This window comes from Haemaphysalis longicornis, unplaced genomic scaffold, assembly GCF_048455015.1.
Source record: "Haemaphysalis longicornis isolate Haplotype H1 unplaced genomic scaffold, Haemaphysalis longicornis Haplotype H1 scaffold_1, whole genome shotgun sequence".
Classification (NCBI taxonomy): domain Eukaryota; kingdom Metazoa; phylum Arthropoda; class Arachnida; order Ixodida; family Ixodidae; genus Haemaphysalis; species Haemaphysalis longicornis.
Window position 1 is genome coordinate 262007640 of NW_027526203.1, and position 16004 is coordinate 262023643.

At 47.2% G+C, this 16004-nt stretch overlaps 1 protein-coding gene across 7 annotated transcripts in view; it reads left to right on the forward strand.

Annotated features, from left to right (window-relative positions):
* The first annotated feature begins 10427 nt into the window (after positions 1-10427).
* The window catches only part of LOC144145090 (glutamine--fructose-6-phosphate aminotransferase [isomerizing] 2-like), an 84984-nt gene continuing 79407 nt past the window's right edge, over positions 10428-16004 (forward strand). For 6 of the 7 annotated variants that reach the window (XM_077676607.1, XM_077676620.1, XM_077676590.1 and 3 more), the window contains exon 1: positions 10429-10656. In XM_077676607.1, the coding sequence (XP_077532733.1) occupies positions 10650-10656 (7 nt within the window). In that variant the 5' untranslated portion in view covers positions 10429-10649. Of the gene's footprint in view, positions 10657-16004 lie in introns of all 7 variants that reach the window. The other variant, XM_077676585.1, reaches the window with a different exon arrangement.

The window sequence follows — 16004 nt, forward strand, 5'->3', positions numbered from 1 at the left end:
TTCCAGCTTTTCAATCGTATTTTGCGAAATGGATTTGGCACACACTGAAGCACATTAAAGCAGTTTTTTTTTTTATTCCGCGTGCACTATACAGAAGGCATGGGACTCCCATTGACTTTATTTTTCAAATCCAGATGGTTACTTAATTGGATGCACGACTACATTAACCGCGCACGTTGGCACGATAGTAGCGTGCTATTGATAAGAAAACTACTCGCAGGAGGTCACTTAATCACATTCACAACCTCGGTGACCGCGCAAGTTCGGACGCGAGCAGCGTGCTATTAGACAGTTTTAGTTGAGCGCACGCAGCAGCTCTGCGCGCGCAAAGAACTTGCGGAGGCGCGAGGGCGCATGCGCAGTACGTAAGCGGCAGCCGCGCGCTTTGCGTGCGCCCGCAAGTTTTGGATTCTTGCGTTGCGGGTTTTGCGGGCTTTGCGGGCCGTGCGCGAGGTCCCTCCCGTCCTCTGTCCGGTCGCTCTCGCTCGTGAACGAAAGGAACAAAGGAACGGCGTCTCCCCCAAACTGGTTTACGGCTTCTTCTGGCTGGGTTTACGTCTGGCGCTGGCCGGCAACCACATGTTTCGTTCGCCAATCTGGCGTTCAGGGGCGCTGCCTGACATACAAAGCGCGCATGTCCGCGCTACTGGTTTATCCACGCACGAACTTCTGCGTGCGCTCAACTAAAACTGGCTCTTCGCGTGAACTTCGCTGCGGGCGCTGTACTGCCCCTACGTGCGCGCGCAACTCTCTGCGTACGCTCAACTAAAACTGTCTATTGATAACAAAATCACGCGGACGAAGAACGCGGGAGAGCATTGCGGTGCATCAAAGACTTCTACGAAACAGCGCTAACGAGAAACGTCAGTGTATTCACGTATGGCCGGATGTAAAGGAAATGTATTAACCAAGAGTGCCTTGATTTTTGACGGTAACTGCCTTAGCAATAACTCTGCATTTAAATTAGTCCGGAAAAACAATTTGCGCCCCACATAGTTACAAACATGTGATTTCGCGCAACCAAGCGACTACAGGACCACCACAACTACTAGCGAAAACATTCGCATATCTGCGTAAACAAGCGCGTACGGTATGCTCAGTAAGCGGACGGCAGGTGCTACGGCAAATTTTCCCTTTACATCACGCACAAACGGCGGGCAAATGTGCACTCATAACGTTATAATACTAGTAATGCCCTCGAAACCCAAAACAAACAGATACCCTCAGTACTTACCGATGAAAGGTGATCCCCGACGCCTTCTTCGCGCGATTAGCGCAGCCGAACGCGACGCACGAGCCGACCATTTCTGCTTTCTACACCTTTGGAGCATCCATCCGCGAACGAGGATCGAACGAACACGAGTTCTGCTCTTTGGCAAGAGAGAACTCTGAAGAACGACACATGGGGCAGAAAAAAATGTCATTGTGTCTACTGTTTATTTTAGTTGTTGGCGCCCAAGAATGTAAATAATTACCAGGTGTGTGCGCCCCCGGCGCACGCACGGGCGACTTGCGAAGCGCTTAACTAGAAACACGGAGAGGGGGGCATAACCGAAACCACATGCGGCGAAATGAACGCGCGCAAGAAAAGCTCGGTGCGCTTGAAGGTAGCCGCATGAGAGAATCAACTTGCAAAACAAAACAAAAGAAAACAAAAAAAGAACGGAAGCAAAAATATAACGTAACCCGCCGCAAAAACAAGTACATTATGCGACGAATGCAATGCGTCTGCTACCGCGGAACGAGTTTTCTACCCACGGCAAGATGGCGGCCGTCGGCGTCAGTTTTCGAGCACCATCTCCACTCCAGAAGTTCTATACAACCTCGTTGGGCGGGACGCACACGTAGCGACGTCCGTGTTTTGGGTGTCCGGTTTGTTGTGGTATTCGGCTCGGAGGCGGGTGGCGCGGGCCTGTGTTCTGCCTTGATTGAAGGAAGGGTGCGTGTGTTTGGGGATGGGAGACACGAAGATATGAGCGCGGAGTGTCGGAGGGATACGCTGGGGGGGTATCTAAAGGCAGAGGAGTGGGGTAGCCTAGTTTATGCAGTACCGTGCGGCCCGTAGGGCTGAGGGCAAGGCGAGTGAGTTGCTGGACCCGCTATGCTTCGAGATTAACTAAGCTATATTAACAAGAATTAGAGTAATAACGTAGGAATAAAGAGGATGAAAACAGATCAACATAGAATATAGTGAATTAGGGCAGATTCAGGAGCAATGAAGGTGAATTAAGATGGATTGGGAGATAAAGTAAGATTAAGATGTAATGAGATAGATTAAAATAGAGCAGGATAAATTATGGTACATTAGGGAAGGATTAAAAAGGATTTGGTGTATTAGGGTCGATCATGTTTGATCAAGATAGATTTTAACAGTTGAGGTGAATTAAGATATATGACGTATATTAAAAGGATTATGGTATTTTCAGGTAACATTACGAAGGATCGAGATAATATAAGGTTGATAAAGGAGGAATAAGATGAATGAAGATAAAATAAATAATGAGACAGGCAGAATAGCATGAAATGTAGATTAAGATAAATTAATGTGGATTAAGGGAATTAATGTGGATTAAGAAGGTAATTAAGGGAATTAAGATGGATTAGGTGGAATTATAAATTAATTGATATTGCAGTAGATTAAGGTGGAATAAGTTGCATTACCATGACTAATGAAGGACTAAAATAAATTGTAAATATTGTACAATTACTTGGAGTAGCAAATTATTCGGTATGTGCCGTTGACCACGAGCCCGTGAGTCATCTGATCATCTATTCGACGTCGATCGACGGATTTGCTTTGATAGTAACATCACGAATTTAACTAACGATGCATGAAAGGTCGCAGCCCGACTTTCTCTCGCTCCTGGGGTAATTAAGATTATTTCGTGGCGGCGCCTAATCACAGTGCTTCATCAAGAAAGGGGGAATTTTTGCAACCGCTGGTCTACTTCGCCATGATGAAACACTAAATTATTAGTAGCGGCTTTAAGTACCACTACGGCGACTGTGGCGAAATCGTCGTTTGGTGTGAGCGCACCAAGTCCGGGCAGCTGTGGGGTGATGTGATATTTTGATCAAGACAGATGACTTTTCTACAGCGCTGAAGGAGGTGTAAGAAAGAATTTGTGTCGGGTGACCGTTTTAGAGGTGAAATCACGTTTGTGTTACGCTCACTCACTGTTCCAGGTAAGTCCGTGTGTGGTTCTGGCATCTTCTATGGATAAAAGCTGGCTAAAAGAAGCTTCGTTGTGGGCGAATGAATGACGACTCGTTGAGAACACAAACACCATAAACTGAAGAGACGATCCGTTTGGACAGAACGAAGATAAGAAGGCGGTAATTTTTGCTGTGTTCTCTGTTTTCTTTTTCGCATTGCGTGCTAGCGTGACTTTCAGGTATACCCATAGTAGGACTTGATTCCTGGCTGGTTAGTTCACGATGTACGAAGGAATAAATTTGCGCAAAAGACGAGAACAAAGATGGAGAGGACAAGACGAGCGCAACTTCCAACTTTATTTTGAATGAAATAACAGCGCACACATATATACATCCCGCCGTATCACCCCCAATCCTATCAACAGCCGCACCACCCAATTCGGCGTAACAAGAATCACATGTCAAATACAACGAACAAAACAATTCGATAAAACGGGGTTCGATAAAACAGTTCGATAAAACGCGCCAGATAACAGATCCAACTTAGACAGTATATACACTAGATGTGTGTACGTGCTCGGGCTTACCCGAAAGCCCGAGCTCGGGCCACCCGACTTACTTTTCACCCGGGCCCGGGCCGGACTCGGGCCGAAATGTAAATGCATCGGGCGGGCCGGGTCATCCTGACGGCCAGGGCTGGCCCGGCACAGTGAAGCAATACTAAGGTTTTCTATGATATCACAGAAACTATACATGTTGCTGACGCGTTAAAAGCACGGATCAGGACTTGTTATGTTTAAACGAGCCATGAAGACAAAATACAAGTTGGGTTTATTAGAAAGGCTGCTTAGTCCCGATAACAATGATACCAATATCATCGCAATCTTCGAACAAATAACGGAGATATTAAAGAAAACGTGTGAAGCAGTCGCGCCCCTAGCCAATTTCCCGCAACTTTTCTATGACGTCACGAAACCTTGTTTGTGCGATTGGCGGCCGCCTAACTGACCTGTCGCGACCACACATGACTGGACGTCTGTAATGGGGCCTCTAGTTCCATTTGACCGCATCACTTGAATGCTAACGTGCAGTTAACGCACTGAAAATTATGTTTTATTTTTGGCCCGTATGACGTCATTCTTGCTCATAACACGTCACTGTGACGCAAAATTTGAGTTTTTAAATACTTCTTGCTTTTTTTTCGTTAAAAAAACATCTTTTGTGGTTGTAATGGGGCTGAGTAAGATACTGAATCCTAGTTCTTTCAAATTAAACCAAGTTGTATTTTTTCTTCATGGCTCCTTTAATTGGGGTTTTTTTGCCCGTTCAATGTTGCTTTTGCCTGTTATCATTTCTCTTACGATGCATTTTACCGCCTTGAGGTAGTTTTTGCTTCCAAACGTGCCCCAATCAGGCGCGGGCCCCTACGGTATTTGGGTTGGAAACACGCAGCCGGGCCGGGCCGGGCCGGGCCCGGACCACAAGGTTAAAGGAGCCATGAAGAGAAAATGCAAGTTGGTTTTATTCGAAAGATTTCGTGTTTTATAGTGCCCCCAGCGCTTGTCCGGATACAAACGATGCTTTATTCACTGAGAAATTAAACAATTTAGGTTAAAATTTTGATTTTCCCGCTCAATCGTGCGTTTTCGTGGTCCCAAGTGACATCACTGAAACCGACCGCTCTGCAGCCTAGAGTACCTTCATTCACGCATCCGCCGTACAGGGTAGAGACACGTATACGCTGGCGCCGCCATTTTCGGTTGCTCGCTCGCCGCCGAAGCAAGTCATTGTGTCAAAACCGCGCTAAAATTATCGCCGCAACGCGGTTTACTGAAGAAGTTTGAATCATATTGTCTGTTTCGCGTTGCTAGGTCTCGTGGGAAACGAAAAGAATAACGCGTTGAGCCCGTTGGCCCAATTGCGGCGGAACGGGACCGTTCAAAGGTTGTCTCCACCCTGTACAGTGGTGTTGGTTTGTTCCCGCGTTTCTTTACGTTCCGTAACCTAGATGGCGCCACCATACCGTGGCAAGCGTTTGATTTTTTTTTGCCCGCATTTAAACCTGACTTGTTTTTGTTCTGGGAGAAAATATTCGTTCCCTGAAACAGTGCTCGCTCGACAAATGGGGTCACGTAAGACACCGTTGCTTGCGTCAATCGGCCAGTGTCGTCTGAGACAACGCCAAGCCCCGTAGTGCTGTGCAGCGAAACCAAGCATGCTGTGCGCAGTACGAACAGCAGAACGCATCAGTACTTCTAGGTTTACATGTGCTTTCGTAACTTCCACTGTTTGTCCCATCATTATTATTGCTTTGTAAAGAATGTGCCCTAAATTTAAGCGCAAATCGCTCGTTCGTCTAGTTTGTAAGTTCTACCTAATTTGCGTCTGCTTCTGCCAGCCTCCGCCAATCGCAGAGCTTAGCTCATGTGACGACATAGGTTCTGTTGCGGGAAATGAGCTGGTGGGTCGCATGACCATTCCCGGTTTTCCTAATTATGTAGCTTATTTGGGCGAAGTTTACGTTAAAAGTGGTGTCAGTATGATTCTAACGAGACAATCTTTTGAATGAACCAAACTTGTGTTTTCTCTTCATGGCTCCTTTAAGGTCTCGGGCCGGCCCGGGCCGGCCTGTCGGCCTTTTTCGTCGGGTCGGGCCGAGCCTACTGCGATAAGCACCGGGCCCGGGCTGGGCTCGGGCCCAAATTTTTGGCCCGTGCACAGCTCTAGTATACACGTCTTCCGAAATCAACATGTGTCGCACTCAAAATCAAAGATTAAAGAATAAAATTCAGAGACAAAAGGGCATAAAACCACTAAGAATAAAATTATAGCAGGGGTGGGGAAATCGGAGTGATGAACAACACAGAGGTTGCGCTTCCAAGACTTAACAGAACCTAAAACAGATCAAACCAAGATACTGCACACGGTTTTTAAAATCAACACGTCAAACCTAAAACCAAAGATGCGAGAATAAAACCACACTCTTAAAAAAAAAAAAAAAGGTTGTGGCATTCATTAACGGAACACTAACGAGTTACATGTCCCAGTACCCACAGGTACTTAGTAACTGGAGGTAGTAAATGCAGCACTAGTCAGGGTTGCTAACTGAAGCAGGCATTAAGCACCACTACCTTCACTAGCAAAGTCCTAGCGATAACCCCCTTCTGAGCTACATGCGTTTACTAACTGGCCATACATAACCTAGTCATAAGCACGACCTTAATCTAGTGTATACTACTTCGTACACCCAGTTAATTTCCTAACCATGCAGTTGCTAGTGGCAGAGCTTGCATACCGTTCCGCGGGGTAGTACGGTTCTTAAGGAGTTCGTAAATACGGCTGTTACTACCCTTTTACGGCCTTTTTTATTAAGAGGGCATAAAATTAGAGCCAAAAGACATAAAACCACTAAAAAGAATAATAACAGGGGTGGGAGGATGGAAGTTGTGACCAACACCGAGGGTGCGTTTCCAGCATTTAACAAAAGCCTAAAAATGCCGAAGAAAAAATCGAAGTTCTTTTAAACGTGACCTTCTAAAAAGGTGATGTGAGGAGGTCAGTTACCCGAACGCGCGGCTCAGTGAGTATGCCGCTGAAGGCTCGGACGTTCTTCTTCTTTTTTTTTTTAAGGTAAAATTTACATATGTCCATTATTCCGTGGCTCTAGGGCACACAGAATGAACCTGTAGCAACCCATTATGACGAGTCCTATTTCCCATGTCCCTGTGTGGGAACTAACGGCCCATTACAGCCAACTACCGTTTTTGATACACGGTTGTGCCTCGTAATCAATAGGGGAGGTTAGCGGACGTTTAATGCATTCAACCTATTTAACGAAATAAAAAAATGTCTTCTGATAGACCTCCCTGCCATGATGAACGTGAAGAGGATGAGGAGGGGGCAAAGCGTTTATTGAGGTGAAAAATAAAAAAATCTTCTCCTCACCCCCTTCCCCTCAAAAAAAAAAAAGCGAAACACGAAGAAAAAAATGTGAAAAGCACCGACCGTGTAGCGCCCCAACGTTACTAGAGTAGTAGTAATAGTAGTAAACTTTATTTTGTGAAAAGGGGTGAGGAAAAAGGGGGAGAGATCAAGGGTGGGATCCAAGTTCCAGGACCCCAGAAGCTATTTGGCCATCCCTGGCCCTGCTAAGCAGCGCAAGCTGCTGTGCAGGGTCCGAACTGGACAGGGCTTCCTCCCAGGACTCTAATGAGGTTTGGTGGCTATTTTTGTCCCAAGAAATTGGGCAATTCCAGACTGTATGGAATAAATCGGCCTTCTGGTGACATAGCTTGCAGTCCTCATTATACTTTGCTGAGAACATAAGTGATAGTCTGTACTTATGTCAGTAGGTGTTCATCTGTATTTTTCTAAGAATTCTCACTTCTTCAGCAGTTAGGCTGGGGTGTGGCGTATAGGCATTGATCTTCGGTGAAGCCTATAGGATGTTAATTTGCCTGTGCCTTGAGAGTAAGCAGGGAGGGCGTACGAATGTTCCGGGTCTCTGCGGTGTATGGTACTCCTCGCAAGAGAATCGGCCGCCTCGTTACCCTCTAGCCCCTGATGGGCAGGAGTCCAGACAAGTGTGTGGTTCTGTTTTAGAATTTTTGGAATAAGTCTTTCAGCATTCCTTGGGACGATGCCGCAGATGAAGTTCCTTATGGCCCTAGTCGAGTCAGTGATAATTATTGAGTCCTTATTCTTGAATTTAGCCCACCTGATTGCTAGTATGACGGCATCAGTTTCTGCTTCTTGAATATTTAGTTGTTTGGTAATGATGAAATCCAGCATCTTCCCATGTTCGCTGGTAGCTACGGCTGATGCATTGCCTTGCTTGTTTACGGCCGCATCGGTGTAGATTGCGTTTGGATTGTCCTGATATGTTCTTCGAATGTAGCGAGTTCTTGCCAATCTTCTGCCCTTATTGTGAGTGGGGTCCATTTTCTTGGGAATTGGAGAGGTCTTGATGCAGTGTCTTTGAGCGGGTGTTAAATCGACCATCCTATTAATGAAGGTTGCATGAACCTCCTCTCCAGATCGTCTGAGAATTTCTCTGCCCGTTCTGGTTTTGAGGAGGCGTTCTTCCTGGAAAAAAAATGGAAAAAAAATTAATGTTCCCTACAAAAATGAAAGCAACCTAAATAAAAACGGGAACAACCCTGCACCAGCTGTGCTATAGCAGATTAATGCCGATCAGAAAAATAAAAGAACGGGAAGCCGAAGCTCCAAAACCTTTTGAGAAAAAAAAGCCAATGGGTTACAAAAAGAAAGAAACGCATCTAATAGCGTGTTCTTGATTTCTCTGAAGGTGTTGTGTACGCCGAGCTTCAGGAATTTCTCATTGGATGTGTAAATTGGTAGGCCTAGAGCGGTCTTGTGAGCTGTTCTTATTTTTGCGTCGGCCCTTTCCTCTTGTTTCTGATCCATCCGGTGGAAGGGGAGGCTATATGCAATGCGGCTCATTATGAGGGCTTGAACAAGGCGGAGGGTGTCCTCCTCTCTTATGCCCTCCCTAGCTCTTGTAATCCTTCTTACTACTCTGGCCAGCTGTTGAGCCGTCTTGCCAAGCTTACTGAGAGTATTTGTGGCTTTATTGTCTTCCTGAATGACCATGCCTATTTAGCGCCCTGCCTCTGCATGCACCCGAATGGATAATTGACCAGGCAAACACATTTAGTCGCCATGACAGCGAAAATATGCATTATTTGCCTAAGAAAAAAAATTATATGAAAGGAAGCGGAGTAGGGATGCTTACGCATTAGAGGTCAACTCTGAATTTCTGTACATTTTTCCCCGTGTATAGAAACCTGGGGTAAAAGCAACCACCTTCTACATATTTTGAGACAACGTTATTCACTATCCTACGCAAAGCATCTATTCACGTAACCTCCCATCGGTAGTCCGTGGCATCCACATGCGCTTCGATATCTGTTCCTAGGAATCCCCCGATGACAGACGTATTACAAGGCTTCTATCTGCAGATACGCACTTACTCAGATCCCGACTGTAAGACTAACCTTGGATCCCCGTGAATGAAGGCAAAAAGGAATTTTTCTCGTATAGGGGGCAGCTAATGAGCACGTCTGACTGCGGACCTGAATTTGAAGACTACACACTCAAGAGACACGCGGTCCAAGCAGAAACGAATCAGTTCCTACTTCTCCCTCTTCGCTTCCAATATTATCCAGAGAGAAACTCGCTGGTCCCCGAACTCAACCGATTGAAAGATGGGCCGTTCAGAGTACAGACAATCCTAAGACATCGGTGCCTACCATCAAATTTACAGGAGGCGACAAAAGCTCTTTGGTTTTTAATGATACACGTTTACACGTACGTTTTCAATGTCAAAGAAAATGTCTGTGACTGAGCGCGTTCCCGTTCCTATCTTCCCCTTTTTCGCCTTTCCCCCTTTTATCCCCTGAGCCCAACGCCCCCTGTGCAGGGCAGCAAATCGGGCTACACATCCGGTTTACCTCCCTGCCTTTTCATTCTTTTTCTCCTCCTCCTTCTAAAAGGATGGTGTAAGCCGACGCATTTCCATTTCGTATCAACTGCACAAAAATAGCTTCAACATTAGGCATTGTGCAAACTGTGTTAGCATTTCGTAACCACTGGGCACGTTTATATAAAGTAAGCAACGGTGAGAAATCAAGCAAACAGTCTAGTGATCAAGGAGGGCGAGCCGTTAGGTTGCCGTCGGCGAGAGAAAAAATAAAAACCTCGCGTTCTCTTTTAGCACGAGTTCCATCCCAACTACCTGCGTAAAGACCGACTGATAATTCAATCGATGAACACGGCCAACCGATCGAGGTTTCCGCAGACACAGGTAACCGAACTCGAGACCAGCACTCGACCAGCCTTCGCCACTGACTGATCCATCACCGGTAAAATAATTTAACTGGCTTTCTTTACATTCCGAAGAAAATTAAGGTATCCTGTGAAATATTCGTTTGAGAGTTGAACGGATGTGTTTTCACTCTGTAATTATATATTTCCACACGATAACTGAAGTAGTGATAACTGTGATTGCGCCTACTAAGTGGCGGAACTGCTACAAAATGTAGACGCTTGCACAATACACCCGCGATAGCTTTGTAATAAACACTCACTTCTCTGGGTTCACGTTTTAATTTCAATTTAATCTGCGGAACATTTTCAAGGCTTCCACGAGAAACAGAGAGACAGACGCCTGGCGCCAGTTTCGGTTTCGTTTTCACCTTTATTCGTCTAGTAACACTGATGCTGCCACGCCACTCCGCTTCCGGTGACAACTTCCCTTTCTCGCATGGACGCGCTGCTGACTGCAGCACATGTGTTTTTCTAGCGCTGCACCGCGGTGTTCGCTCAGTATGCTGCTCGCATAGGACTGACGTGGGTGTCGTCTACCTTTCACGTATTTTGCACCTTCACCAGGCCGATCTACTAAGTTGCCCACTCGTCGCAAGCTACTGCTGATCGTCTGACGTTGCGCTCCTGAGAAGGCCACTGTCAAGATGTGCGGTGAGTTCGCCTGGCCAGCCTTTGCAGCGGTCTTGTCGGACCTGGCGGGCTGAGTGACATTTAATTTGGATAACCGTCACATGCCACGTTGTGTCAGGCGTGGAGCGCGGTGGCAGCCGGCGCGGTCACGGCCTGCGGGAATTTATAGCTTAATTGGGGCTCAATTTGCACTGTTTTATAGCGCGCGGAATCTTAACAGCTTTCTCGCTCAGCTGTCCAGTTGTGGCTAGTCCGTACTCATTTATTTACTAAGCTGTTCATTTATGTTTCGAGCGGCGTGGGAGTTGCTTTCCATTTTGGCAAGCCGCACAGACCGCACCGCTGTTGAAATCTGACGAAACCGAAACACGTCAGTTTGCATTCAACGCTCGGTGTTCGCGCGTTGTTAGTGTGTTCGTTGCCTTACATTGCGTAGTTTTCTTTACGCGCGCACTCGGTCTTGTTTGAAGTCAGACGCAGTGAAACTTGCTCTTTGCGGGCTTATTTACGAAGAATTTAGAGCTACCCTTTTCTGTGCACGTTGCTTGAGAAAGCGAAAGCGAATTGAACGGCACCGGGCTGTCGTTTAACGCGATTTCGCTTGGCTGGTCCCGTCTCTATGCTAATTGTCGCTGTGCACAGCAGTTCAAAGCACGTTTCGCCGAACCTTACGCGACGTTAGCGGCGATACAAAGCTGGGAGCGCGTAACGCTATACTCGCCGCGTTTTTATTCGCGCATTTCGTCACATCATCGCGATAATCATTTTGCCCGGCGCCGCGTAACAAGCGCAACCGCAGTGAAAGCGGGCCGTCCGGCGGTGGTTCTTGCCGTTGACCCATTTCAACGCCGTTTAGGCTTTGCTTTTGCTTTCGCACCAGAAAAACGGAAGGGGGAAGCCGTTGATGATGGCGGCAGTATCGTGGCCTAGTGAAGAGACCGGTTGTAAGAAGGTGCTTACTTCCGAAAAAAAAAAAGTGCGAAGACTACGCTATTATTAATGGGCCCCAGTTTACTGATCCCATGCTCTGGCGAAGCTGTGTACTTTTCCTTTTTTTTTTCTTCAATCGAGGCCAATGACAAGCTTATGAAACTCGATGCCATTAAGTATCGAAGTTGGTGTGCCCGCTTTTGTATTTGTTCTCTGCGGCATTTACGAAAGCTGCGCGGTCCTTCATATACTAGTATATTTCATTCGGTGAGTTCAGGCGCCAATGTTGCAGGGACTGGGTTGCACTTCCTGCATGAAAGAAAACAAAACAACGCTAAAAGGAATTTCGTTCTCGACATCGATGGTACTGGCGGTTCCCACCGAACAGTACTGGGACAGCGCGTACCACTGGCTTAATTATTGATTTTTTTTTGTCTGTGCCGCTGTCAGACGGTTCGCATAATTTCCAGTTGCCGATTCGCCCTGTAAAAAGTGCGAGCGGGAGGAACGTTCAGCTTTTACTAGTGAACTAGTACAATTGGCCCAGTTTTTTGTCGCTGGACGCTGCGCTCTGTCTGCAGCCTTTTTGCAAATCAGGTAGTACGTTCAGTCATGGACAATTGAAATACGCACGGCCGTAGATACCGGTGCCGTCACCTGTCAGCGGCCGGGGAAGAGAGACGGACACGCGCAGTAGAGTTGTCAAGAGCGAGGATGCGCGTCCCACTGCGATATGGTGCATTCTCGTCGCTCCCACGCTTGCCTTGTCGCCAAGCCGTGAGAGCGCTGAGAACAATACTGTTAGCGATGCAGGGCGACATAGGCGGAGTTTTCATTTTCCTTGGGAAATGGGGGGGGGGGGGGGGTATTTGCAGCCGATGATGATGATAAAATGTACCCATCACCAGGAAGAAAGAAAAACGCGCAGAGAGTGGGGACCGAACCCGCGCCTTTCGATTTGATCTCGACTGCCTTACAAATTCGGATATCTGGGCGACTGTGCTATCCTTCATTTTCTGGGGTATTTATATTTACTAAAACTGTATCTGACGCTTGAGGGTGGTAGCCAGCGCCACTCTGACTACACGGGGAGAAGGGGACCTTCTTTTCAACCCCCGGGGTGTGACTCGAACGACTCTACAGCCTGTCATGGGCGGGTGACTGGCGGGAAACGCTCTTATGCTACCTTGGCATCAAGGCTGCCACTCTGGGCGCGTGTTTTTTTCTTTCCTTGTTACGTAAATTTTAAAAATGTTAACTTCACTAACCGTAGTAAAAAAAAAAAAGCCCAATCATTCCCCTATGCCTCCTTAGGCGTTGAAGACTGCCGACCTGTCTTAATATATATATATATATATATATATATATATATATATATATATATATATATATATATATATATATATATATATATATATATATATATATATATATATATATATATATATATATGCTTTCAGTGCGCTTGTCCTCCTGTGGTAATAATTCGAAGGAATGCGTGAAAGTAATGAAGTAAGCCGTCCACGTCTGCGCCAATTCAATGGTGCGGTAAGCTTTTAGCCCCAATGAAATTTTAAGTGAAAAGGTAGAGGCAACATTAAACAAATGTCAACTGGTTACGACAATTAGGGGATCAGGGGGGGGGGGGGGGGGCAGAGCCCCCTCCGGTGTTTCCCGGAGGGGGCTCGCCCCCCCCCTTCCTCCCCCTGTATCCTCCGCCTATTGCGGGGCGAGATAACTGCGGGCACTGCGTGCTCGCAGCACACGAGCTGCTCGCCGTCTGCGTCGGCGTCACATTGCCGACAAATGTCGATTTGCATGTGTGGTGCGGTATCTTGTGCAAATAACGGACACCTGGGTCACACCCAAAACCATGTTCAGTGTTGCCCGCTCGGGTTCTACATGCACTTAGGTGCCTGCGAAAAAACAAATAAATGGCAACTGGCCCATAAAATGGTTGGAGCTGCCTAACTTCTTAATTTTTATGAATATTAGAATTCGGTTAGTAATTATCCCAGCGCACACAGTGCTTGCAGTCAATATATATCATTGGAGACAAATTATGGTGGCGTATTTATCGTTTTTTGCGAGCATCTAATGTGCGCAGTGACTCAGCCATGACTGCGTCAACCAAAGGCGTGTTCTTGGCAGACAGCTCATTGTTCAATTCCCGAGCCACTGCACCACGAACGCTAAACAATCCAGAGCCATCATAAGTTAGGCGGCATGGTTTTTCTGTCTCCATTTCTGTGCGCTAGTTTTCTTCAAGAAATCATAATGTACTCAACAGTATGCCTTCCGAGAGCGTGCACGCGCTTCTCGCGCAAGCACTGGCTGCAGTTACAAGCAATTAGTGCCGCATTGATCTGCGCATGACCAACACCCTTAGCTGCGGCGGCGGGAGTACTTGCAGCGCTCTTGCGGCAGGTCTACAAGACAAGCATGCGAGCGAGGAGACGGCAACTATCGCAGTGGGATACGCACTCTCGCTCCCGAACTACGCATGTCCGTCTCTTTTCGACGGCTACTGTCAGGTGACGGCACCGGTATCTTCCGCCGTGCGTTCCGCGGTTCGTATTTCAATTGTCCATGACTGTACAGCCTGCCACGCCGATCGCGCGCTGGATTGTTTCGGCCGCCTTGTGGAAATCTGATTCGCCGGAAAGTATATGCCGAGGAAGTGTCGCCTGTTTCCGGCGGCGCGTGAGCGAAGACGTGTCATGTCAAATAGGGGCCGGTGTCTGGTCGCGCCGGGACCGGATCGCTTAGCCTGAGTCGTTTCCGAGCCCGTGCGTGCCTCCTCTTCTTATCTGCGCTCAAGGTGATCCTCAACGGCCGCCGTACCTATACCAAGGCCATCCGGGAAATTCGTTCGCCTCTTTTCTTCATTTGCTGCCTCTCCACTTCGGAAAGTATCGACGGCACTGCAGCAGTAGCAGCACGCTTGCTGAATAAAGAATCCAGGAATGTGGTCCAGTCCTGACGACCATTTCATCGGCCAGAAACTGGGGGGGAAAAAGGGGGGGGGGGAGGGGGTGTTATTACGCCACAAACTAGAACAGATCCTGCTCCGATATGCACAAACTCCTTGTCGGAATCGGTGGTTTCTGCGGCGGTTCTGGTTTCGTCGTCGCCCCCACGACCACAACTCACCCAAGTTCCTGCTTTTTATCCCCGTGCAAACTTCGACAAACTTGTACCATGCAACTGAATACACGGCCAGTCTGAACGTCGTCTTCCTTTACGATCAGCTCCTGCTGGTTGACAGAGCGGTAGCATCAAGGACGGCACATGGTTACCTGTAAGAAAGCTCCACTCCCACAAGACTCTGCCAGATAATTTTCTCTCTCTCGTCTTGCCGGCAATATTATTGTATCTTGCAGTATCTTGCCTGGCAGTCAATTGGTTCTTTTTTAGCGCTACTTGGGCCACTTGCGAGAGAAAGAAAATGTCAGTTAGCCCTGCTCACGTGCTTAGGCAGTGAAGCTGCTAAAGCACGACTGAAAATAGTATTATATACAACTGCGTTTTGATCACGTTTTTTTTTTTTTTTTTGAGCGCAGTGACCAAGGCGTACGTAGTCCCAGCACGTGCTAGAAACCAACGTTACTAGAATAATTCTAGTAACGTTGCTAGAAACAACACGATTGTTGCTAATTTGCCATTAAGCATTCTTAATGGCTTAGATTAAAGAACATTTTGAAGAAAAAAAAAAAAAAAAAACTCCTGGTACACTATCCATGATACTTGCTGACATTCAACTTCCCCACCCTTTGTTGAGCACTCCAAACAACTTGTTCTGGGATAGTTCCGACAAAGAACGAGTAACAGCCCCTTTTTTGTAACCATAATCCTCCCGTGAGAAACCATTGTATTTACAGCAGGCGAGAATTCCGAAATGTTTACAACTCCACTGTGAACTAATTATTACAAGTAACTGAGACTCGCCGTAATCAGTCGCCTTAGGGGAAAATTGCAGTGCGATTTCTTTTAACAGAGGAGCTGCTGTACAAGCCGTTAGTTCGCTGTTGCAGGGAAAAAATACGATGAAAATTGCAGAATCTCCACTCCGTGGATGATGGCGAGGGTGCGGAGTACGGGGACTCGAAATGACATCCAAGTTGCGCCCCGAGTGGCATCCGGTTTGCGCCCCGACCGTCATTCGATTTGAGCCGTGAGTTGCCCCTTGATTATTCCCTAAATGAAACTGCAACTCACGGCTCAAATCGAATTTCGCTTGACGGTGGTGTGCGCACGGATGGACGCGGACAGACTATGGGAGGTACTCCGCACCGTTGCAGGCGAGGCAGTAAGCCGTTTGACTCTCGGGTACTAACCCACGGCCGTAGCCCAATGGGTAAGACGACTGACACTAACTCTGTCTCGTCTACCAGACCCAGGCTCGAATCCTGCCGGTGCCTGCGTGATTTTTTTTGCGA